This window comes from Gracilinanus agilis, chromosome X (assembly GCF_016433145.1).
Source record: "Gracilinanus agilis isolate LMUSP501 chromosome X, AgileGrace, whole genome shotgun sequence".
Taxonomy (NCBI): Eukaryota; Metazoa; Chordata; class Mammalia; order Didelphimorphia; family Didelphidae; genus Gracilinanus; species Gracilinanus agilis.
In genome coordinates, this window is record NC_058136.1 from 8,051,501 (window position 1) to 8,077,405 (window position 25,905).

The 25,905-nt window shown below is 38.4% G+C and overlaps 1 protein-coding gene across 1 annotated transcript in view; it reads left to right on the forward strand.

Moving 5' to 3' along the window:
• The first annotated feature begins 260 nt into the window (after positions 1-260).
• Positions 261-25,905, forward strand: part of LOC123253483 (peptidyl-prolyl cis-trans isomerase A-like) — a 64,495-nt gene continuing 38,850 nt past the window's right edge. Inside the window, exons 1-2 of the mRNA XM_044682668.1 lie at positions 261-405; positions 672-794. Coding sequence (XP_044538603.1) covers positions 261-405; positions 672-794 — 268 coding nt within the window. The remainder of the gene's footprint in view (positions 406-671; positions 795-25,905) is intronic.

The following is a 25,905-nucleotide window of genomic DNA, read 5'->3' on the forward strand; positions in this document are numbered from 1 at the left end:
CATGTCAAGGTCCTCCCACCAACAGCGTCTCAGGGAAAAGGAAGGATCCAGCATTTGCTGACATTGGGATACAGATTTGTCGCAGGCCAGGCCTTCTGGCCTTCTCTTTTCATAAGACCTTGGACAGCTCAGCAGCACGGACTGGCACACTGGGTTCGCCAGGAGCAAGCACAGAACAGAGTGAACTTAGACACAAAGGAAAAACATCCTCCTTCCTGCCTGTGATTTAGGTAGTACAAGGCTTTGGACAGCTCGGCAGCATGGCCCTGTGTGCAAGATCCCCCCTGGGAACAGGCCCAGAACAGAAAGAACAAAATGAGAGACATGGAGGAAAAGCATCCTCCTTCCCAACTGGATGCAGGCAGTGCCCCGACTGCCTGGTAGCCATTGTGTTTGACAGATGCGGTAACTGTCATCGGAGCCTCTGGAGGCTGGAACCCAGCTATGTGGATTGCAAATCCAACACTCCTTCCATTCTGCTCCACTGGCAACAAAAGGAGTCTCTCTCCTCCCAGCTACAGCGCTCCGCAATGCCAAGGCTCTAGCTTTCCTGATCTCTTCCTCCTCTGAGGACTGTGAGGTTCCATGGGAGCAGCGCAAGGAAGGCTAGTCCCACGAAGCCCAGCGGCAAGTCTTTCCGCATCCCCTGCCCTGCTTTGTGTCCTGGCTAGGATGCGAGAGGGAGGAGGATGACCTCTTGGGAGCTATTGATCAGCGCTGCTGCCTCCCCAGTCCCCCAGCTCAGCTGCCCTACCTCCCTTCCTGGATTAGCAACAGAAAAGAGGGGATGGAACGCAAGCAAAGGAACCTGAGCCCAGGGGAGATGAGATCTGTAACCTTAGCCTCTTTAGCACTGTGCTCTAGCCAGCTGAGCTAACTAATCCAGCCCCGCATGCAATAAAACCTGGAGGAGTTATTGCATCACCCTCTGCTTCTCGGTGTGCTATGTTGCAGTCTGTGCTTGCTAAGTGATATTTCATTACCTAGAAGTGGAAGGAAGGTGACAGACCAAACGACCTTCATCCTCGGGATTCCACGACCTTGCTAGAGCTTGGCGCCAGGCAGCTTTCACTCACTGGGAAGCCGAGGTCCCTTATGTCCATGGCAGCAGAGGGAGGATGTTGCTCCACTTTGCAAGGAATTTTCCCCACAATTTTTAAGCTTTAGCTCATTCACAGTGGGATTCAAGAAATGTGGGGGAGCTTGGAAAGTAGAAGATGAACAATAACTGCGAAAATAGGGCTGTGCCTTCTCCAGCCCAGCTTGGGAAGGCCTGAAGATGGCTGCCTGGGTGCTGGATTGGGTTGGGCCATGGGGTTTCTGGGGCTCCAGGGACATCCAGGATGGATGGCTAAAACTGAAGGCCCAAACAGGCAAGACTTCCTTCACTGAACCCCAAAAATTGGGAGCCCATTCAGACACAAGAACAACAACAATAAGCCCATTCAAAGGGGAATTTCAACTTGAGAAACTTTAGTTTTTTGAACTGTGATAAACACAGATTTGTCAGCTTCTTGAGGGCAGAGATCATAATCAAGGTCTTCTTGGCTCCCCACTTCCCACCCCAGATGAATGTATAGACAATTGCAGGTGGTAGGCACTCAACAGACTTTTGTCCACTGATCTCTTTCTTGGAGAGACAGTACAATGCAATGGAACTGTCTGTCAATCAAAAGATCCTGGTTTGAATCTTGTATCTTCTACTTCCTATCATTGGGGCCTTGGACAAATCCCTACACCTCTCTGGGTCTCAGTTTCCTCTTGAGTAAAATCAGAAGATTAGACTAGACCAGAGGTGTCAAACACATAGGTCACATATGGACCTCAACACTCCTGAGTGTAGCCTGAACCACATCAAAATGTAATTGGAAAATATTTAACAAAATACATAAGAATACAACAAAACACAGATAACATTACAATTTGAAACTAAACCCAATGTGTGGCCTGCGGCAATCCTTAGGTATGGATTTGCCCATACATATAGACTTACTTCTATTTGAATTTGACCCTATTGGACTAGATGATCCATGAAGATCCATCCAGCTCTGTCTCTGATTCTATGGATGCTCTTTCTCTCAAGTTACTAAATGCAATTTCATAGATTTAAAGAATTATAGAGCAGAAGAGGCCTTAGCAATTATCTAGTCCAATCCCTTCATTTTACAGAGAACAAAACAAAGGCACACAAGGTCAAAAGCCAAGGTAGCAGAAAAGAAAGAAGCAGGGCAACCAAGCTCTTCCACCACTACTCCAACAAAAAACAAGGAAGAGCATGAGACTTAGTAGAGATTTAGAAATCTGAGGTGAAACCACAGAGAGTCATTTATCCTGTTCAAGACTACAGATTCAATTCACAGTCACAGTCACAGTCACAGATCAGAGATAGGCCTATTTTGCTCTGACCAGGTACCTGTACTAGACCCAAGAGAAAGTGAATAGAGCAGGTGCTACTGACTAGGGGCAAGCCTGCAGTTCTGTCACTCTGAAACCCTAGAACAATGATTCCCAAAGTGGGCACTACCGCCCCCTGGTGGGTGCTGCAGTGATCCAGGGAGGCAGTGATGGCCACAGGTGCATTTATCTTTCCTATTAATTGCTATTAAAATTTAAAAAAAATTAATTTCCAGGGTGCTAAGTAATATTTTTTCTGGAAAGGGGGCAGTAGGCCAAAAAAGTTTGGGAACCACTGGTCTAGAGCATTTGGGTCTGGGATTAGCAACTGTCTTGTCTACTGGAGATACAACTACAGTTGTGTCATGCAGACCCAGTTCAGGGTCCAGAAGCTGCAAAGTTCAGATCAGAAAGGTACTGATGAGAGCACCTTAAATCATACTGCTTAGCATCTCCTGCTTAAGGTCCGGTTTAGCTTCTTGATCTGAGATGTCCCTGAGATCCTTGAAAAACATAGTGTTCAGTATGTGGAAAAATACAGTAGAAGAACTCTAGATAATATAGAATAGCACCAGGCAAAGCCCCAACATTTTCTCCAGAAATGCACAGAGCCTGACCCTAAAATAAAGCCTTAATTCAGGAAACAAGGATGAAAGAAAGAATGAGGGGGAAGAAGGTAATACCCATTACCCATTATAAAGAGCTATTATGGATCCAAACAAGTTACAGTAAAACCATAATATCAATATAGCCCCTTTCATATCTAGAAAAATCTTTTTGAAAGAAAAAAGGTAAAGACCTAAATAGAATTTGGGAGAAGTCAGATATGTTAGATCTCTGGCAATTACTGAATGAGAAAAGAATAGAGAAAATATATTTCTAAGCTATACATGGCATCTTAACAGAAACTTAACATGTTTTAGAGCATAAAAACCTTGCCAAAATGTAGAAAAGCAGAAATATTGAAAGCATCCTTTACTATGATGAAAAAAATTATACTGAATAAAGGGCCATCGAAGAAAACATTTAAAATTAATGGGAGAATAAATGACTTAATCCTAAAGAATGGATTAGTCAAAAAATAAATCATAGGAAGAAAAGATAATTTCATTAAAGATACTGAAAACAATGAGATAACAGACCAGAATTTTGTGGATGCAACCAAAAAGGTCCTTAGGCAGAAATTTATATCTCTAAATGTTAATCAGTGAAAGAGAAGAAGAATCAATCAATGAATTGGCCATGCAATTAAAAAATAAACCTAGAAAACCACTGCATTTTAAAATTCCAATTAAGTATCAAAAAAGAAATTCTGAAAATCAAATGAGATTAAAAACATTGATTTGAAAGTATAAAACTAATGAAACTAGGATTTTTTAAAGCAATACAATAGATAAATCAATAACTAGTTTGATTTTTTAAAAATGAAGAGAAAAACCAAATCAGTATCAAAATTGAAAAAGGCAAATTCAATACAAATTAAGAAATAATAAAAAGAATTATTAGGAAATTATTTTGCCTAATTATATGCCAATAAAACCTACAATTTAAATTAAATGGATGAATATTTTTAAAATGTAAACACCCAGATTTACATAAGAAGAGATAGAGAATTTAAATAACCTATTCTTAGAAAAAGACACTGAAAAAGCCATAAGTGATCTCCCAAAGTAAAAAAAATAAATAAATAAATAATTAAAAAATAAAACTTGGGACTAGATGGATTTATAGCAAATTCTGTCAAACCTTCAAGGAAAAATTAATTCAGATATTATATAAGCTATTTGAAAAAATAGAAAAATACAAGATAGTATCAAATTACTTATATGATTCATATAGGGTTGTGATACATAAAAGAGTCAAAAAGGAAAGGGAAAATTTTAGACTAAAATCTCTAGTGAATATCATTGCAAAAAAATTAAAATAGGAAAAAATAGGCTATAGTAATATCAGTCATTATGACTAAGTTGGACTTGAACCAGGAGTACAGGGGATTTTTTATTTGGAAAACTATAAACAATAGACCACATTAATAGCAAGAATAACAAAATCATATGGTTATGTCAATATAATGCAAAAAAAGGTGTTTGACAAAATACAAATCTATTTCTATTTAAGAAAAATGCTAGAAAACACAAGAATAAATAGATCTTTTGTTAACATGGTATATAGCATTAGGTGAAACCAAAAAATAGCATTTTATGTAACAAATATTAACTAGAGGCCTTTCAAATAAAATCAGAGGTAAAAAAAAGAATGCCCATCATCAGTGCTACTATAACTAGCATTTACATAATACGTTTAAGGTTTGCAAAGTATTAGATACAGTTGATCAGATTTGATCCTCCTAAAAACCTGTGAGGTAAATGTCATTTTACCCCCATTTGACAGATTAGGAAACTAAGGCAAAAAGAAGTTGTAATTTGCCCAAGGTCACATAGCTAGATTTGAACTCAGTTTCCTGATTACAAGTCTAGTATTCTATCTATTGTGCCACCTAGTTGCCTGAAAATATTGGCTGTAAAGAGTAAGAAAAGAAAAATAAATTTGGAGAATATGCATAGGCAAAGATGACACAAAATTATTGCTTTTTGCTGATAATATGATGGCATACTTAGAGAACCCTAGAGGGTCAACAAAAATGTAAATGAAATAATAACATCAGCAAAGTTCCATTAAATAAAATAAATCCATATAAATCATTAGCATTTTTGTGTAACACCAACAAAATCCTGCTGAAATATATTCCATTCAAAATCACTGTAAAATGCACAAAGGAAGTGGCAGTCTAACTTTCATGGCAGATATAGCACAAACTAAAATACTCCTTAAAGAAACAGTCCTAAATAATTATAGAAATATTAATTGCCTATGGGTTGGCACTACCAATATAATAAAAGTGGCAATACTACCAAAATTAATTTACTTATTAAATGCTATATTAATCAAACTACCAAAAGATGACCTTTTAGAGCTAGAAAAAATAATAACAAAATTCACCTCAAGGGAACAATGGTCAAGAATCTCAAGGAAAATAATGAAAAAAGTGGTATTTTTAGATCTCAAAATATACTGCAAAGCCGTAATCACTAAAATGATTTGGTACTAATAAAAAATAGAGATTGATCAGTGCAACAAATTAGTTATGTAACATACTGAAGAAAATGAAGCAAGTAGTTTTGTGTTCTACCCTGGTTTCTTGTATAAGGACTCACTAACATTTGACAAAAGCTGCTGGGAAACTGGAAAATAATTCAGCACAATTTAGGCTGAGAACACCACTTCATACCATATAGCAAGATAAGCTCCAAAAAGCATATGTGACTTAAGATACAAAAGATCATATCATAAATTAGAAGAGCAAGGAAGAATATGCCCACACAGGGCATGGAGAAGGTCACAGAATGGACAATTTAGATATACAAAATTAACAAGTTTTTGTATAAATAAAACCAACATAGCTAAAATTAGAGAGGAAATGGTTAATTGAGACAGTTTCTCTTGTAAAGGTTTTATTTAAAATATATAAAGATCTTCTTTGAATTTATAAGAATAAGAGCCATTCCCCAATAAATAGGCAGTTTTCATAGGAAGAAATCCAAGCTATTGATAGCCATGGGGAGGGGGGAGGATCTAAATCACTAATAATTTGAGAAATACAAATTAAATCAACTTTAAGTTTCCATCTTACACCCATTCAATCGGCAAAGATGACAAATAAGGAAAATGACATATGTTGGAGAAGCTGTGGGAAAACAGTTTAGGGACTTTTCGAGCATGGTTTTATATTGCTTTCCAGAATGGCTTGACCAATTCATAGTTCTACCAACAATACTTCCTGGGAAGTAATATGGAACTATACTCAAAAATTCCCTAAACTGCGTGTATCCATTGTCCTAACAATATAATCCTATGCCTGAACCCCAAAACATCAAAAAAGAAGAAAAGTGCCCATATGTACAAAATATAACAGCTCTTTATGTAGTGGCAAAGGACTGGCTGTACAAATTATCGTACATGAATGAAATTAAAAACTATGTTCCATAAGAGACGAGGAAAGGAATGGTTTCAGAGAATCAAATCAAGAAGTAAAAATCAAGCACTTCCTATGTGCCAAAAACTGTATTAAACAATGGGGATAAAAGAAAAACCCCTTACCCCTCCCTCATAAAAAAAAGCACTAACTGCTCTCATAGAGCTCATATATTGAAGGAGATAACATGTAAACAACTATGTATAGATAAAAAAAATATATAGGATAGATTGCAGATAATCTTAGAAGGAAGGCACTACTAGTATTAAAAGAGATTAAGAAAGACTTCTTACAAAAGATGGGATTTTACCTGAGACCCAAAGCAAGTGAGAAAATCCAGAAGATGAAGATGAGGAAGTAATGAGGGGAATAATTTATACAATAACAACATTAAGAAAACAACTTTGAAAGACTTAAGTGTCAGCAGATTTGATGCAGATCCATTCAGTGACCAACCATGATTCCAAAGGACAATGATATGCCATGTTACCCCCTCCCAGTGGACTCAATACAAATACATATATTTTTGGACATGGTCAACCTGGCAATTTCTTTTGCTTGAGCATATTTGTAATTGTCAACTTTTTTTCTTTTTTTTTTTTTATTTTTCCTAGGGTATCAGGGAAGATGAGAAAGAAAAAAGAGCTTGTTAATTTAAAAAAAAAGAAGCTGTGGGACCCTGGGCAAGTCACTTGACCCCCATTGCCCACCCTTACCACTCTTCCACCTATGAGACAATACACCGAAGTAAAAAAAAAAAAAAGGAAAAAAGAAAAAAAAAAAGAAATGGGTTTTAAAAGGAGAAATGTCTTAACTTAGGTCATACAGAGAAGTGGTGGAAGATTGGCTTCCTTCCTCCCTGTTGTGTACAAGGTACAAATATTATTCATTTTATTTTACATATAAGGAACCTGAGGCACAGGGTCGTAGTGCTTTGACCCAGTAAATTCTAGATTAATCTTGAACTCAAATCCTTGGATTTCAAGTCCAGCGCTCTTTCCACTATGCCACACTAGTTATATAAAGAGCCTGATTTCTATAGTCTATTTTTTCTCTTTTGGCTCAAACAAACCATGCCAAATATACTAAAAAGAGCGGGAAGAGAAAATACCTTCAGAAAAATATCATCCTACAGATCCTGCTTCACTATCAGATTTTCCTGTACAAGCTAATTCCCATTACTCTAACGGGTGTTGAAATTTCTAGAGGACTTCTTTAGCACAAGTGGAACCTGGGACAGTCTTCATGAGAAGGACACTACAGCACAAAAAAGTCAGATGTGTCACTAGTGGATTGCCAGGTTTAACTTCATCTTCCCCTACCTCCCACCAATCCCCAATCTCCACTCTCTTAGTAACTGAAATGTGGCTGAGATGGTAAACACAATGGCTATTTCTAGCAATACCAATAGTTAGGGTTTTTTAATTTTTAATTTTTAAATATTTTTCCATGTTTACATATTTCATTTTCTTTCCTTCCCCCCTTCCCTCCCCCCTCCTGGATCCAATAAGCACTTCCACTGGGTTATACAAATGTTGTCACTTATACTTATTTCTAGATTATTCATTTTTGCAATAGAGGGATATTTTAAAACCAAAACCCCCAATCATATATCCATATAAAGAAATGATAGTCATTTGTTTTTATTCTGTTTCTGCTCCCATAGTTCTTTCTCTCAATGAGGATAGTATTCTTTCTCATAAATCCTTTGGGATTTTCTTGTATTAGCAAAGTCCATTACATTGTATTTTTCCACACTGTTTCACTTTCTGTGTATAATGTTCTCTTGGTTCTGCTCATTTCACTCTGCATCAGTTCCTGGAGGTTCTTCCAGTTTATATAGAAATCTTCCAGTTCATCATTCCTTACAGCACAATAGTATTCCATCACCAACATATACCACAATTTGTTCAGCCATTCCGCAATCAAGGGACACCCCTCCTCTTCCAATTTTTTTCGCCACCACAAAGAGCACAGTTATGAATATTTTTGAACAAACATTTTTCATTATTATCTCTTTAGAGTACAAACCTAGTAGTGGTATTGCTGAATCATAGGGAATGTGTTCTTTTAAAGCCCTTTGGGGCTATAAAAGAATGCCTGCCCTTTGATCCAGCCATACCATTGCTGGGTTTGTACCCCAAACAGATCATAGATAAACAGACGTGTACGAAAATATTTATAGCTGCACTTTTTGTAGTGGCAAAAAACTGGAAAATGAGGGGATGTCCTTCAATTGGGGAATGGCTGAACAAATTGTGGTATATGCGGGTGATGGAATACTATTGTGCTAAAAGGAATAATAAAATGGAGGAATTCCATGCAAATTGGAGAGACCTCCAGGAAGTGATGCAGAGCGAAAGGAGCAGAGCCAGAAGAACATTGTACACAGAGACTGATATACTATGGTAAAATCAAATGTAATGGGCTCCTGTGCCAGCAGCACTGCAATGACACAAGACAGTGCTGAGGGATTTATGGTAAAGATGCTACCCACCTTCAGAGGAAGGACTGCAGGAGAGGAAACATATAAGATAAACAATTGCTTGAATGCATGGGCTGAGGCGGACATGAATGGGAAATAGACCCTGAACAAGGACACATGTTACAACCAGTGGAAATGTGCATTGGCCATGGGTGGGGGAGAGCGGGGGGGGGGGTGAAGGGGAAAGTAGGGGCATAAAGTATGTAAACAGATTAAAAACGAATATTAATAAATGTCTAATAAAAAAAATAAAGCCCTTTGGGCATAGTTCCAAATTGCCATCCAGAATGGTTGCATCAATTCACAACTCCACCAGCAATGCATTAGTGTCCCAATTTTGCCCACATCCCCTCCAACATTTATCACTTTCCTTTGCTGTCATATTGACCAATCTGCTAGGTGTGAGGTGGTACTTCAGAGTTGTTTTGATTTACATTTCTCTAATTATAAGAGATTTAGAACACTTTTTTCATGCGCTTATTGATAGTTTTGATTTCTTTATCTGAAAACTACCTATTCTTGTCCCTTGGGGAATGGCTTGATTTTTTTTAACAAAGCCCTTAGTTCTATAGATGGCCCCTGGGAACTTTTTCCTCTAGAGGTAAAGATACGGTTTCAGAAACATAAGAAGGCTGGCACAATGATAGAAAGAGCCCAATGAGCACCTACAGCTACATCCCTCCAAACCAACTGCTGGAACGTCCAAAAGTCCCTCTGCCTGACAGAGATACACAGATAAGCAGAAGTTCACAAGCTAAATCTATTCTCCTAGCAACAAGGATGAAGTAGCATCACTGGGCAAGTCATAAAACAAAACAAAGGCCAGTTTTTTGTTTGTTTTTGTTTTTTCTAAACAAGTCACTTCCATTAAGGCAGCAAGGGAGAGTGATAAACTTGGAATCAAGAAGCCCAGGGTTCATATTCTATCTTTCACACTTATAAGCTATGTGACTCTGGCCAAGTCCCTTCCCCTCCCTGGACCTCAGTTACCTCACTCTGTAAAATGAGGGAATTAGACTAGATGGCTTAAGAGGTCCGTCTCAGCTCTAGATTGAGATACTAAGTGTGACATTGGGTAAATTACTCCCCATCTCCAGGTCTTAGTTTCTCTTCCTCTGTAAGAAAAAGGGAGTTGGATTAAATGATCTCTGGGATCCCATCCAACTGTAGGTATAAATATGATGTTACATCGGACCTTGAATAAAACACTTCCCCTCCATGTATCTTTTTTCTCCTCTGTAATATTGAGGGGATTATACTACATGGCCTCTGAGAACACTTCTAGCTCTAGATCTAGGAGCCTTTATACTCATTTTCTCTCAGTGGAGAGAAGAAAGTGACTACTGACTGGCAAAAGCAATTCAGGAAAGATTTTAAAGACCCGATTACAACCATCCTTTTACTTACTCTATTTCTTCTGAATGAGCGATACCTATCCACAGCCATATTCCAGCCATGGGCTTCACCTTACCATATCCCAGTGACCATTGAAGTCAAATTTGCCTCTTTGAATTAGGATCTCTAATTTACTTTGGTTATTGCTGAAACTTTGTGATTTTCTGAGATGGCATACAAGGCCATGAGTTTTACTACCAGCTCCTTGGATTTCATCTCCTGTGAACTTCTGGGTGACTACTGTAATTCTTCTTCTGAATGCTATGAGATATTATCACTGTTCTCTCAGGTGTCTAGGTTGGTGGACATAAATAGGCAGTTTTCTCCCTTGTCCTCTATTTTCAGTTGAAGGCCCTTTTTAAAATTAGATTTGTAAGACTCTAGGCAATGTGAACATATTGACAAATCCTGGCTGTTTGGCTAAATTGACAAATTGATTGAATTTATTGGTAGGTTAACTCCACAGATGGGTTGTTTGATTGAATTAAAGGGTATTCGGCTGAACTGACCCATCTATTCAATCAAAACCATTGAACCAACTGTGGGGATAGACAAGGTCAGTAGCAGGTTGAAAGGAAATTGGGATATAATTGTTAAGAAAAGCTTCATAATGATGAATCACCTAATAGTTGTGTGGGCTATCTTAGCAGAGAATGGATTCCCCTTCATTAGAGGTCTTCAGGCAAATGCTGGATGGTACTCATCAGGAATGTTACAAGGATTCTTGTTACAGTAAAGGTTAGAATTGATGGCTTCTGATCCTCCATTTTACTCTGAGGTTCTGTGATTTGGTAATAGCTCCAGTGAAGTCTTTCTCCTGTTCAGCATGGGTACATTTTAGTTAGAAAGAACATTCCCTTCTTTAATTTGCCTACATAGGACAACATTTTAAGGATCCCCATTTGACTCAAAGACGCCATATGATGTAATTCAGGTAGATGAAGTTAAAGAAAATGATTTGGAATCAAGAAACTTGGATTGAAATCTCCTGTCACAAGAAGTAACAATTGTATAACCAGGAAGTATAACCACTTCCCCTCTCTAAACTTTATTTGCCAATCTGTAACATGTGGGTGCTAGTACTTGTACTACCTACCTAACACAGGTAGAGTGAGGAAATAGCTTTGAAAACCTTTAGATGTTAAAGAAATGTAAATTCTTATTGCTATGAGCAAACAAATTAAGTTTCGCCTGATGCCCAACTAAGCCAAATCATTCTGGGAGTTCCTATAGATGAAGTGGGTAGAAAAGCAGCAAATAAATATGAAATGAAACAGATATAGCAGAATTTCTCCTTCCACACTGGAAGGATGAACCTAACTATTTAAAAAAGGCTAACAAGCTGGCTACTAATAAGTGACATACAATGCATATCATATGTGGCATACCATGAAACAAACAACAAACAAAATATAAAACTCTCCCCAGTCCTATAGAGTCCAATTATACTTATGTAGTTATGGTGGAGGTGGTAGAAGGGGTGGTTGGTACAGAAGCTACTTAGGTCACATTTTTTTATCCTATTAGAAGCATTTTTTAACTTTTCATATATTTTTCCAGCAGCTTCTCCTTCCTCGCCTTCCCAAGAGCCATCGTATATAACAAAGAATATTTTTTATAAAGAAAAAGAGGAAGAAGAAAAACCAATCTGTAAAATCAATTAATACATTGAAAAAAATCTGAAAAACTACATAATGGTCCACTCCCATGGAGCTCCCACTTTTGCCAAGGAGTTAGGGGAAGGGCCTTCTCCTAATTCCTCTTTGGTTCTAAGCTTATTTATCATAATTTTGCAACACTCGCCTTCTGTTGCTTTGAGGCAGTTGTTCTTTCCATTAACATTGTTGGAGTCATTCCATAGTTTTCATGCCTCTGTTTACTTCACTCTCCATGTATAATATAAGTCTTTGCACGCTTCTCTTTATTCATCTTATAGCATAGTAATCCATGACATTGATTTAGTCATTCTCCAGTTAAATGGCATTAACTCTGTTTTCAATGCTTTCTTTAATGTAAAAAAAGTAAACACTGCTAGATCCCACACTTTTTATATCATCTAAAAAAGACAAGTTTAATTTTTGGTACTTTAAACTGAGTTCTTTGTCTAATGGCCAATGAAGAGGATGCACTACTTGAGGATCCAAACCACATACATGTATAGCCATGTTTCTCCTTCCCTTCTGTGTCTGTGTGACACTTCTATTCTCCAACAAAGAAGTCAGAGGAATGGTTAGGGAGAAGTTTATTATAAAAAGATATGAATATTTTATTGTATTTCAAGCTCTACAATAGCCATTAGAATGGTACGGCAGTTGTGTTTTTTCTCTTCTACCACATATCCCCTTCTTTTAATAGAAAAAGCTCTCCATCCGTTTTCTTTAAGAACACATCATTTCAGATATGGGAGATCCTAGGTTCAAATCTGGCCTCAGACACTTCCTAGCTGTGTGACCCTGGGCAAGTCACTTAACCCCTATTGCTTAACCCCTACCACTTTTCTGCCTCGGAACCAAAGCACAGTATTGATTCTAAGAGAGAAGGTAAGGGTTTAATTTTTTAAGAAAAAGAACACATCATTTCAGGGAACAGGACCTACTTGTACAAAAGTATTTACAGCAGCTCTTTTTTAGTAGTGATAAAAAATTGGAAATGGAGGGGACATCCATCAATTGGGGAATGGCTAAACAAGTTGTATTATATGGTTGTAATAGAATACTAATAGCATCATAAGAAATGACAAACAAAATGAGTTCAAAAAACCTGGAAAGACATATATAAACTGATGCAAAGTGAAGTGAACAGAACCAGGAGAGCACAGTAACAGAAATATTGTATAATGATCTACTGTGAAGCACTAAAGTATTATGAGCAATGCAAGGTTGCAAGATAACTTCAAAGGACTCATAATGAAAAATGCTATCCTCAGCCAAGAGTCATTTCAAGTGCCCTCCTTACATTGGCATTTTCTGATTTCCTTAATGGATAGTGATCCACTCCACCCCCAATGTTTCTAAATTTATTCTGTATATACTTCTCCATGTGCTTCTTGTTTTCAGTATTCCCCTACAAACAATTCCAATAGACTATAAGCTTGTGGACAGGAGCACTATTGTTTTTGTCTTTGTATTTCCAGTTTTTCATGTATAACTGCTTAATGTAGGCACATTCACAAATACAGCTTTGATAACAATGGGGACAAAAACAACATTCTTCTCAGCATTTCCCTTTCTCCTTTTTGGACCCTTTTGGCTGCTGTATGCCTTCATAAAAGCACATAAAATAGCATAAAGCATAGCAGCCATTTTGTTTATTCATGCAAAAGAGAAAGAAGTATGGTTTGAAATAAAAGAAACTGAGTTTTAAATCTCAGCTCCATCCCTTAGTAGATGTATGACCTTGGCTGAGTCCCTTCTGCTCTCTGGGTCTCTGCCTCTCTGCCTCCTCCTTTATAAAATTAAGAGATCTCTAAGGAGTCTGCCAGCTCCTGACTGTAGGATTTAGAAGTAGCTATAGAGGCACAGGAATATAGTAGCCTCCACCATCCTTCTACCTGGGTTTTCCCTCCCTACAGGCAAGCAAGCCGTGGTGTGCCTACAGGGATGATTGATGAAGTGCCCATTAATTAGCTTCCTACGGCTAACACTTTGGGGAAAACTGAAGCCTGTGAATGAAGCACATGATTCATGAGTCCCCCTTTTTAAACTTTATTGCTACAGCCTCCCAGGAGACCACTGTAGTGAGCTCATTAAACACCCGAAGAGCCCCTTGTGAAAGTAGATTGAGGACGCCACTATGAAAAGGGACCTCCAACTGGCTCTGAGAACAAATGATGATTGGGTAGATGCAAACTTTAAGGCAAATACAAGCATCACAACCCAATTGAGTGCACCTGTGCTCTTGGCCTTTTGCCTCGAGGCAGCAGCCATAATATCTCTGGTCCGTTATTTATTGACCTGTAATAAGATCCTGTTGGATGGGCATAATAGGACTTGCTGAGTTGAGGGACTGTGCCGTGACTGGATACACAGATGGTGATCATCTTTATTTATCTCTGACCCTTAAGTCACACCTACCCCAAGATAACTACCAAAGAGACTATTAGCTCTTGTTCTGCCTTGAAATCTCAATAGCAATAAAGAGCTCCAGCTGACAAGTGATCAACCCTTGAAATGAGCCTCTCACTCTGGAGTTTTTTTCAGGGTTGCTCCCATATGGGAACAGAATCTTTTACCTGAATAAGCCACAACGAGTTTTTGGGTTTTTTGCCCATTTTCATTTTGGTCTATTTGGGATGACTCAAACAATTCAACTTCTATTGGGCTACTGGGGGGAGGCCCTTGTCAAATACCAAGGACGGTCTCTGCACAACAAATCAGGCTAACATCTATAACATCTATTGATCTGATTCAAACAGCTGGAAGGTTTCTAGGCTTCATAAATGCCAAGGAACTGATCTACCAGATTTTTTCCCACTTCCCCACACTCAGTTTTTGTGTCACCCAAATACAGCCAAAATCTCCCTTGTTAGTTTCTTTCTCAAGGAAAGAGTGAATGCAAGTAGGCTGGAGGCTTTCTTCCTTCCTCTTTTCACTTCCTTTCTCTCCTCACTTCCTCTCTTCCTTTAATAAAGATTCATTAAGTGCCTACTAGAACATGAGGTAGTACACAGAGCACTGATCTAGATATCAGAAATCCTTGATCCCAATCCCTACTTTGCCACTCTTTAAGCTGTGTGACTTTTAATTAATCCCTTCTCCTCTCTAGGCCTCAGTTTCTTTATCATGTGAAAAAGAGGTACTCAAAAGATACAAAGATCATTATTTTATTAGAGTTAATACTAATTCAAATAGTATTAAGAAAAATAACAATAAAAGTGGCCCTGCCTTCATCCTTGCAGTCTAGTAAAAATTTTATACACACACAAATTTTTTTTCTACATATATATCTACATATATATGTATATATAAAGTTTTTTGTTTTTTTCCAGGTTGATACAATTTTCAATAATCTTTTTCTGACATTTTGTGATCCACATCCTTTCCCTTTATCCCATCCCTCCTCCCAAGACAGCAGGCAATATGATATAGGTTGTACATATGTTATTATACAATACATATTCATCATGTATTGAAAGAAGAAACATATCACTTAACACTAGAGAAAAATTCATAGAGGAAAAAAGATAATGACATGCTTCAGTCTGCAGTCAAACTTGCTCAGTTCCTACTATCTCAGTAGAGAAACTTTTTCTTCATAAGTCCCTTGGAGTCATCCTGGATCTTTGCACTGCTGATAAAGTTATTCACAATTGACTTAACACGTTGTTCATTTAGTTAATTCACATTGTGCATTATTGGTGTTGCAGTGTAAATGTTCTCCTGATTCTTCTCATTCCACTTTGCATCATTTCATACAAGTCTTTTAAAGTATTTTTGTGATCATCTTGTTTTTTATGTCTTACAGCACAGTAGTATTCCATTACAATGGAATGTATTCCACAACTTGTTTAGTCATTTCCCAATTGATGGATAGCCCTTCAGTTTCCAGTTCTTTGCCACCACAAAAAGAATTACTATAAATATTTTTGTACATGGAGGTCCTTTCCCCGCATCCTTGATCTCTTGGTGATACAGACCTAGTAGTGAGATAGCTGGGTCTAAGGAAATGCACAGTTTGATGGTCTTTTGAGCATAGTCCAGAATAGTTGTATCAGTTCACAGCTCCATCAACAGCATATTTTTCCACATTTTCTCCAACATTTATCATTATTCTTTTTTGTCATATTAGCCAGCCTGATAGGTAGGGAGGAGCCCGATGGTACCTCAGAGTTGTTTCATTCTGCATTTCTCTAATAGTGATATGGAGCATTTTTGTCATATGACTGAAGATAATTTTAATTTCTTCAACTATTCATATCCTTTGACCTTTATCAGTTGGGGAATGCTTTGTATTCTTACAAATTTGACTCAGTTCTCTATATATTTGCAAAATGAGGTTTTTGTTAGAGACACTTGCTATAAAATATTTTCCCCCAGTTTGTTGTTTGCCTTCTAATCTTGGTTGCATTGGTTTTGTTTCTGCAAACCCTTTTTAATTTAATGTAGTCAGTTATTCAGAGCATTCTCTATGTCTTGTTTAGACATATCTTCTCTTATCCATAAATCTGACAGGTTTTCCATGTTCCTTTAATCTGTTTATGGTTTGTCTTTCATTTCTAAATCATGTATCCATTTTGACTTTACCTTGGTATATGGCACAAGGTTTTAATCTGTGTCTAGTTTCTGCTGTAATATTTTCCAGTTTTCCCAGCAGTTTTTGTGTACAATTCCTTTTTTGTGATTTTATCCTATATGTTAAAGCTCAGCTTTATTCGTAGGGTGAAGGGAATACAGTCCTGATGTACTATGGTCTATTCCATGCCTGAGGTTGGCTTGGCTATCTCTGGGTCCAGGATTAAGCACTCTACACAGTTCTGCCCAGATACTCCTTGTGTGGAATCACATTGGATTCCACCGTCTCCCACAGAGGCTGAACCTTATTGTGCTGAATTCGTTCCATTGCTCCTTGCACTGGTATTGTACTGTATCATGTTGGTTTCCGCTCTCCCCTTGCTGAAGCTGAACCGAACTTGTTTCTTCTTGCACGAAGAACAGGTCACAGTTGTAGCACCACGTGACAATTCAGAGTGGAAGCAGCCTGAGGTCTCACCCGAGATCCTTCAGCACCAAGTTCCACACACACAAAATTTTAAAAAGACCCTACAACCCACAAAAAAGATAAGTACATAGATCCTGTTTTCATATGGGCTTGACTCAAATCAATTCCCTGATAGTTTAGCATCAATACTAGAATTAAATGAGACCCTCGAAGCTCATTCAACAGTTAACAAAAAGTGACTTAGCCATAGCAGGAAAAGGATATTCCACAAGGATTGGCACTGAGGAGGCTTCAATTTGTTTCAGGTTAAGAGAAAGTCCCTGGCCTCAATTGCCCATTGTGATCCTCTAGGCAATTATCAAAGAACCCCTGGAGTTCCTTGTATATTTGAGCAATGAGGAAGTAACATCAACATCTTTACCGTTTAGATCCCTGAGAGAACCAAATGTCAAGGCCTGCCTCAGTACCATTTTTAAGGGAAAAGTAGCCTGACTTGAATGGGGGAAGGTGTTAGATTAGTGCTCTTATCACAAAAGTACCTTGGCCCAAGAATTCTTGAAGAATTTATTGAGGAAAATGCAAAGGAAAGTAGAAGTTAAATGCTATATGAAATTGACACAATGGCTAGATTGGAAGTTCTTGGAGGGCAACTATCATTTTCACTTCTGTCTTTGTATCCCCAGCATCTACTGCAATGCCTGGTACTTAACAAAGGTGTGCTGACTGATTGTGGGATTGGCTAAATTCCTTCAAATCTCAGCTTGGTGATAACCTTCTACATGCCACCTTCCCTAATCTCCCACTTGATAGGGCCCACCCAGGAAAAAAATTCTCTTTTGTGTAAGCATTTCTTTCTCTCTATTTTCTGTATACATGTATATATAGGTATGCTTTGTCTCCTTTGGAAGAATTGTAAACAGTACAGGCTTTAAAAGTAGGAAAGCAGACTTAGCAGACAGACTAAGGGAAAAAGCCTTGGCTGTCAGCCAGGGACATTCTAAATAGAATGAAGGGAAAAAACTGTTTGCCCTTGAGGTCTCTGGTCAAACTGGGAAAGGGAGAGGGTGTGGATGCCTTTACCTGCCCAGTGAGGAGCTCAAGGAATGTGGAGTTATCACTGAGAGGGAAGACCTGCCAGGGAAGATCAAGTGAGCAAGAAGATCTAGCTGGGGTGGTGGACATCCCAGTCTGAGACAAGCTCCTTGATTAGCATTTCCTGGATTTACCTTTCTGTGGGCCTGTTTCCTGTGCCATCAAGAGGAGCTGAAGAAGACATGATTTTGTGAGAGACCCATTTTCCCTTCTAGTCTGTAAAAGTCTGATTTGTTTAGTGTAGGCTTTAACCCATTCTCCCAGCCTTTTGTGGTCCCTCGTGATTAGATTCAGTGTGACCTTTACCCATTATCCCTGACCCTCAATTATTATTAAAACCCTATGTTTATAATTCTTGTGTCCTTGTACTACCCTGTCACTTTTTGGTTTCACAGATTCCCTGGCTAGGAGGATCAGTGTGGCAGTTAAGGCCCAACAGTCACTCCTGTCACCTGCCATTTCCCAAACTGCCAAACCCAATTTCCCCAGCTTGTTAAGTCCCCACCTATTGTCCATTCCTGTCTCCTACTCACCCTTCTGAACCCAGATAAATATTTAATTTAACCCCCAGTTTTTACCATAAGAGAATGTAAGCTCTTTGAGGGCAGAAACTATCTCATTTTTGGTTTTGTATTTCGAGCACCTAGCATAGAGCTTGGCACACAGGAGACCTGAGTCTACTTCAGGTATTGCATGAAAAACCAGCTCAACTGTAATATCCCATAAGAGCCATTATTTACTTTCCAGCATCCTCCTCCCAGCCTTTAAAAAGAGTTTCAGTCATATTTCTGGGGATATGTACTGAGACTTTTTTTCCCCTGAAAACATATCATTAGCTCTGCATGTGTGCTGTCACGTAGCATTTCATCACGTCTGTCCTTTTTTTGTTGTTGGTTTGCCTCTTAGATTTAATACAAAAGAGAATAAAAGGATGGAGAATATTATTTGGGGGGGAAAAGTCCCCACTGAAAGTAATAACAATATTTCACCTGGGCAAAGTCATCACTTAGGAGGTCTTTAATAATACAATATCCAGAGGCTAAGGAAAGGTCAGTCTTGCGGCCCTCAATCACCTTCGTGATAATAGAAGTTTTTGTTCTTTGACACTATTACCAGACCGATCCTCCCATCCTGAGGTCAATTCTATCATTATTTACCACTTGAATATGGTAGAGGTGCCTTATTTGGCAGGCCAATACTAGCTCCCTTCTATTTCGGAAAGTTCGAATGGAGGATACAGAGAGGAAAGGAAATTCCAGGGGCATGTTTTCAGCCTGACTGGCATTGCCACTGATAAGGAACAAAGACCCTGCTGAGACCCTTTTTTTGATGATGGAAGAAATGGAGCCCAACTCTTAAATTTGCTCAAAGGAGGAAAGAAAGAAATATCATCCTGATATTTAATCTAAAAGAGGGGAGCCTGCATGGAGAAAGAAAATGCAAGCTGTGCCCTATGGTTTGGAGTTACATTCATATAGTTGCTGTTAACAGCTGAGAGCAGGTGTGGATGTGGGGTGTTAGCTGCTATAGCAGAGGAAGAAAAGTGCCCAAGCATGAAGCTTGACAGCTGTGGACATGTCATTGGAAAGTTCTACTCTATAGGGTGGGGATTGCTTATAAGGACATATAAAAAGGGACCAAGCAACAGATGGTTGCTGGTGATTGTGAGACTATCCCCCACCACCACACCCCATCATTTTTCAGTGGCATATGGTAGATTCAGAGACATTAAATTGAGCACTGAGGAACATGGGAACAGTTTTCCATATGACATAAGGAAGGGGTGATGGGATGTTCAAAGTCCTGGCTTCCCACCTTTCTAGGTTTTCTATATTTTTCTGAAGGGGCATAATATAAGCAACTGTCTACACAGATGTGATATGCTCTCCTTGGGACAGTAGCATCCCAAAGTACTATCCAAAGTGGCAGGAACAGTTAATGCATAGATCTGGAGCACCATTTTTAGCACAGGGACCCACCACTGACAGAATAATGCCCTTCACAATTTTCTGACTGTTATTTTCACGACATCACAGCCCATATGAAATGCTTCCTTCCCCTTAGGGAAAATAGTCCATGGAAATTATAAAGACTTGCTGACCCAGGAAACTAGTCCTTCAATTTCAAGTTAGCCTCTCTTTCTTAAGAAAATGAGAAGATGAATTAGTAGATCTGTATTTCAAAGAGAGCCAAAAAAGGGAAAAGGACCTATTTATACAAAATATTGATAACAATTCTTTTTGAAGTGGCAAAGGATAGGAAATTGAGGGGATGCTCCTCACTTGGGGAATTATTGAACAAATTGTGGGATATGATTATGATGGAATACTATCATGCTGTAAGAAATGATGAGCAGGATGATTTGAGAAAAACCTGGAAAGACCTACATGAACTGACACAGAGTGAATGAAGTAAGCAGGACCAGGAGAACATTCTGCACAATAACAGCAATACTGTATGATGATCAACTGTGAAAGACAGCTATTTTCAGCAATACAATGATCCAGAGAAAGAATAATATAATTAGGCACTTTTCATTACTTTTACTGACCAGCTATCAGTAGTTGATACCATAGTATAAATTTGTTTGTCAGCTATTTTACAACTGAGATCTGGTTTGAAGCAGATTTGGATGGGGAGAGGAAGGATATATTTGCAAGGGAGATAGCCCAGGAGAAGAGATATGGCACAAGGGAGAAAAGAGCTGAAATGGTATGAGCACTGATGACAATCTTTGCCTACTTGACAATTTTGCCCATTAGACTCTGCCTTCTGTGATGTTAAATTAATTGGCCCCATACTCTATGACATGCTCAAAAAATTGGAAGTCAGAAAAGGAAAGGACTTTAGAACATTGAGTTCAGAGGTGGAAGGGCATTTATATAGAGCATACAATGTTACACAATGTTCTAGATCATAGGTTCTTAATCTAGGATCTATGACCTTTAAAAAAATCGACAATCACATCTCAATATGATTTATGCCTTTTCTGTACTTATACATTTTATTATATGACTTTTAAAACATGATTTTGAGGAGACCACAGGCTCTAATGAACAGTTGCAAGGGTCCAACATACACAACAGGTTAAGAAACCTTGTTCTAGAGCATGGAATGACAGAGCTGGAAGGAACTTTAGAGTCCACTTACTCCAGCCATCCAATCATTTAACAGAGGAGGAAACTGAAGACCAGAGAAGAATAATGAGCTGCTCCAAATGAAACAGCAAATTCTGGAAAAAAATCAGGACTAGAATTCATGTCTCTTTCAGCCCAGATAAGTGATCCTTCCTCCATAAATGTATGACAGAAGTGACAACAATGTCCATTGAATTTCTCTATTAATTTCCTAAGAAACTGTTTCTTTTCATTCATCAGGACAGAAAACTTTTTCCCCTGCTCTCCTTTCTCTTCTAGTAGGAAATTCCTATTTGCCTTCTCCTTTTTATTCAAGTCTCTCTTCAGTCTGAAATCAGTATTGCACACTGGCAAGAGTTATCTTGTGGAGGTGGAGCATCACTCATACAGTATTTAATTCAATAACATCTACCACTTTTGCAGCTGGTGTCCTGAATTTATGGCTTAAACTTTACCCTTAGACTTGATCCTTAATGTCCAGATCCTCTGTCTAGGTCTCTGACCCTTTATTCCTCCACCTCCTAGTCTGGATTCCTAATTCCTACATTATTAAAGATTCCTAGATATTTGGGGCAGCTGGGTAGCTCAGTGGATTGCGAACCAGGCCTAGAGACGGGAGGTCCTGGGTTCAAATCTGGCCTCAGACACTTCCCAGCTGTGTGACCCTGGGCAAGACACTTGACCCCCATTGCCTACCCCTACCACTCTTCTGCCTTGGAGCCAATACACAGTATTGACTCCAAGATGGAAGGTAAGGGTTTTAAAAATAATAATAATAAAAAATATTCCTAGATATTGTTCATCATTTGCCTTCTAGAAAATAGAATATTTTCCCTGTTACAGCTAGCCATCCTGGACTTGGACTTTGAGAATAGTCTATCCATATCCTTGAACCATTTATTCATTGGGGAATGACTTGTATTCTTATATGTTTGACTAATTTCTCTATATACTTAAAAAAGAGGACTTTGTTAGACAGACTTGTTAAAAAATTATACCATTATGATTTCTGTGTATTGCTCACCATCCTATTTTCCTATGTTTAGTTTCTGACCACCACCTCTCCCAATTTGTTCTTTTCTATCATCTCTACTTCTTATCCCTTTCCCCTCCTACTTTTCCTGTAGGATCAGATATATTTCTATACCCTATTGATTCTGTATATTCTCCCATCATTGAACCAATTCTGATGAGAGTAAGGTTCATGTATTCCCCTCCCCACCTTCCTCATCTCCCCCTGCACTATAAAAGCTCTCTCATGCCTCTTTTATTTGCAATAATTTACTACATTCTATTTTTCATTCTTCCTCCTCCCAATGAATTATTCTTTCTTATGCCTTAATTTTATTTATTTTTAAATATTTTTTCATGTTTACATGATTTGTTTTCTTTCTCTTCCCTCTGCCCTCCCCCCTACTAAATCTGACAAGCAATTCCACTGGGTTATACAAATGTTATTAATTCATACCTATTTTCATATTATGCATTTTTGCTATAGAGCAATCTTTTAAAGCCTAAACCCCAAATCACATGCATATATATATATATATACATGTACATATATATTTGATAAGTGATATCATATGTTTTTCTTTTGCATTTCTGCTACCATAGTTTTTTCTTTCATTGTGGATAGCATTCTTTCACATAAGTCCTTGAGGAGTGTCCTAGCTTGTTAACTTTATTTTTTAATATAATTCTATCATATTCAACTCACACCCTTGCCTACTGTCCATGTATATTCCTACTAACTGCCCTACTAATGATAAGGTTCTTTGGAGTTAAAGGAATCATCTCCTCATGTAGGGATATACACAGTTTAACCTTATTGAATGTCTTTGGATTTCTCTTTCCTGTTTACCTTTTTATGCTTCTCTTAAATCTTATATTTGATAGTCAAATTTTCCATTCAACTCTGATCTTTTTTTGCAAGAATGAAAGTCTTCCATTTCATTAAATACCCATTTTTCCCCCTGAAGGATTATGCTCAGTTTTGCTGAGTGATTCTTGATTGAAGTCCTAATTCCTTTGCCCCATGGAATATCACATTCCAGGCCCTCAGATCCTTTAATATAGATACTGATAAATCTTGAGTTATCCTGACTGTGTCTCCACAATACTTGAATTATTTCTCTTTGACTGCTTGCGATATTTTCTCCTTGACCTGGGAGTTCTGGAATTTGGCTATAATATCCCTGGGGGTTATTCTTTTGAGATATCTTTTAGGAAGTGATTGGTGGGTTCTTTCTATTTTGAACCTCTGGTTCCAGAATATCAGGACAATTTTCCTTGAGAACTTCTTGAAAGATAATGTCTTAGCCCTTTTGTGGATTATGGCTTTCAGGTAGTCTAATAATTCTTAGATAATCTCTTCTGGATTTATTTTCTGGGTCAGTTATTTTTCCAAGGAGATATCTCACATTTTCTTCTATTTTTCATTCTTTTGACTTTCTTTGACTGTTTCTTTTTTTAAACCCTTAACTTCTGTATATTGGCTCCTTGGTGGAAGAGTGGTAAGGGTGGGCAATGGGGGTCAAGTGACTTGCCCAGGGTCACACAGCTGGGAAGTGTCTGAGGCCAGATTTGAACCTAGGACCTCCCGTCCCTAGGCCTGACTCTCAATCCACTGAGCTACCCAGCTGCCCCTCTTTGATTGTTTCTTGATGTCTCATGGGGTCATTAGCTTCCAATTGCCCAATTCTAATTTTTAAGAGATGATTATCTTGAGTGAGATTTTGCACCTCCTTTTCCATTTAACCAATTTTTTTTGCTCAGTGAATCTGTATACCTCTTTTTCCATATAGCCAATTCTGCCTTTTAAGAAGTTCTTTTCTTCATTGAATTTTGTGCCTCTTTTATCAATTGACCTATTCTGTTTTTTTAGATATTAATTTCTTCAGTATTTTTGTGCCTTCTTACCAAGATGTTGACTCTCTTTTTCATGATTTTTCTGTACCACTCTCATTTCTTTGCCCAATTTTCTTCTAACTTTCATTTGATTTTTTTAAATCTTTTTTACCTTCTCCATTAATTCTTTTTGTACTTGAGAGAAAATCATATTTTTCTTAGAGACTTTGGATGCAGCAGTATTGCTGTGTTTTTCTGAGTTTGTGTTTTGGTCTCTCCTGTCACAAGAATAACTTTCTATTTTGAGTCTCTTTTCTTGTTGTTTCCTCATTTTCCAGGCTTTTTTCTTTTCTTTTAATTTAAAAAACTATTAATGTTGGACTCTGTAACAATGGTAAAGGGAGCACTGTTCAGAGCTTCAGGTTCTTAGTGTAGCTGCCTTCTGAGCTGGCTCTGGGGATCTATCTGCTTTCAATTCTTCCAAGGTGGCATGAAAAGGAGAGGTATATTTAATACTCTCCAGGTCTGTACTCTTGTCTGTGAGAAACTACAAGCACTCTTTTACCCCTTAGTAAAGTGTCCAGGGTCCCCTACTCCCTTGTGTCCACAAGTGCTAGTGTGTGCTAGTGCCCTCCTGTGCAAATGGAATTTGATCAATCCCATTCATAGTCAAAACTCTACTTACCCGAGATATCATCCCCACCTGCCTTAGTGGGAGGGGAGATGAGTTACCCACACGTGACAATAAGTAACAAATCAAGAACAAGGGACGGCCCTTTGGGCAGTCCAAATCAGTGTAGAGGCTGCCATTTGTCCACTTGAATTAGAGGTGGACCCACGGGAAGTGACAAGAGACATGATCTCTTTAAGTATGTTGGCTACTTCCTGTGGAGGCAGTTCCCGCTTTGAACTTGGTGGTGAAGGTTCTCGTCTGAGACCTCAGAATGCTTCTACTCTGAATTGTCACGTGGGTAAGTTAGACTGACTTCCTTGGGCCTACCTTGGCGTTTCCAAACTCTGCCTTAAGTAGGCTTATAGCCTCTCTGATTGCTAAGGTCTTATGACTTGTAGCCTAGTTTAATTAGCCTTTTAACTTTCTCTCTCCATCCAGGCCTCTGCAGGCCTGGACTAGTCTCTCCCTCTCTCTATTTTCCTACCTTTTATCTTAAATCCGATCCTGACTTGGGTCTATTTAATTATGGAATCAATCTGAATTGTTGATTCCTGGCGGCCACACTTTAAATATATACCTATAAAATACCTGAAATCTCCCTCTTACACTCCTCACCCTGAAATCTCACCCCAGGACTGCTACCTGGATCTGTGTATGGACAATGCAACAAGAGTTTTACATCCAGATCCAGCAAAGACACCATTTGAATCTTGTAAGCAATTGTCTGACCCCTCTCAGCTTACCATCTGTGGCTGAGAGTTTTGAGAGCCTTGTTATTACAGTAGGGACTATTATGGTACAGTGTTTTGTGCTCCACCCCTACCCCAATGCACTAGATCCCTCATGCCAGTCTTCTAAGTTATTTTGAGCTGAAAAATTAATTAATGGGGAAGCTAGGTAGCTCAGTGGGTAGAGAGCCAGGCCTAGAGACAGGGAATCTTAGATTCAAATCTAGCCTCAAACACTCCCTAGTTGTATGACCCTGGGCAAGTCACTTAACCACCACTGCCTAGTCTTTACCACTCTTCTGCCTTGGAACCAATAAACAATATTGATTAGAAGAAGGAAGGTAAGGAAAGAAGAAGAGAGAGGAATGAAGGAAGGAAGAAGAGATGAGAGGAGGGAGAGAGGAAGGAAAGAAGGAAAGAAGAAAGTAAGGAAAGAAGGAAAGAAGAAAGGAAAGGAAAGGAAA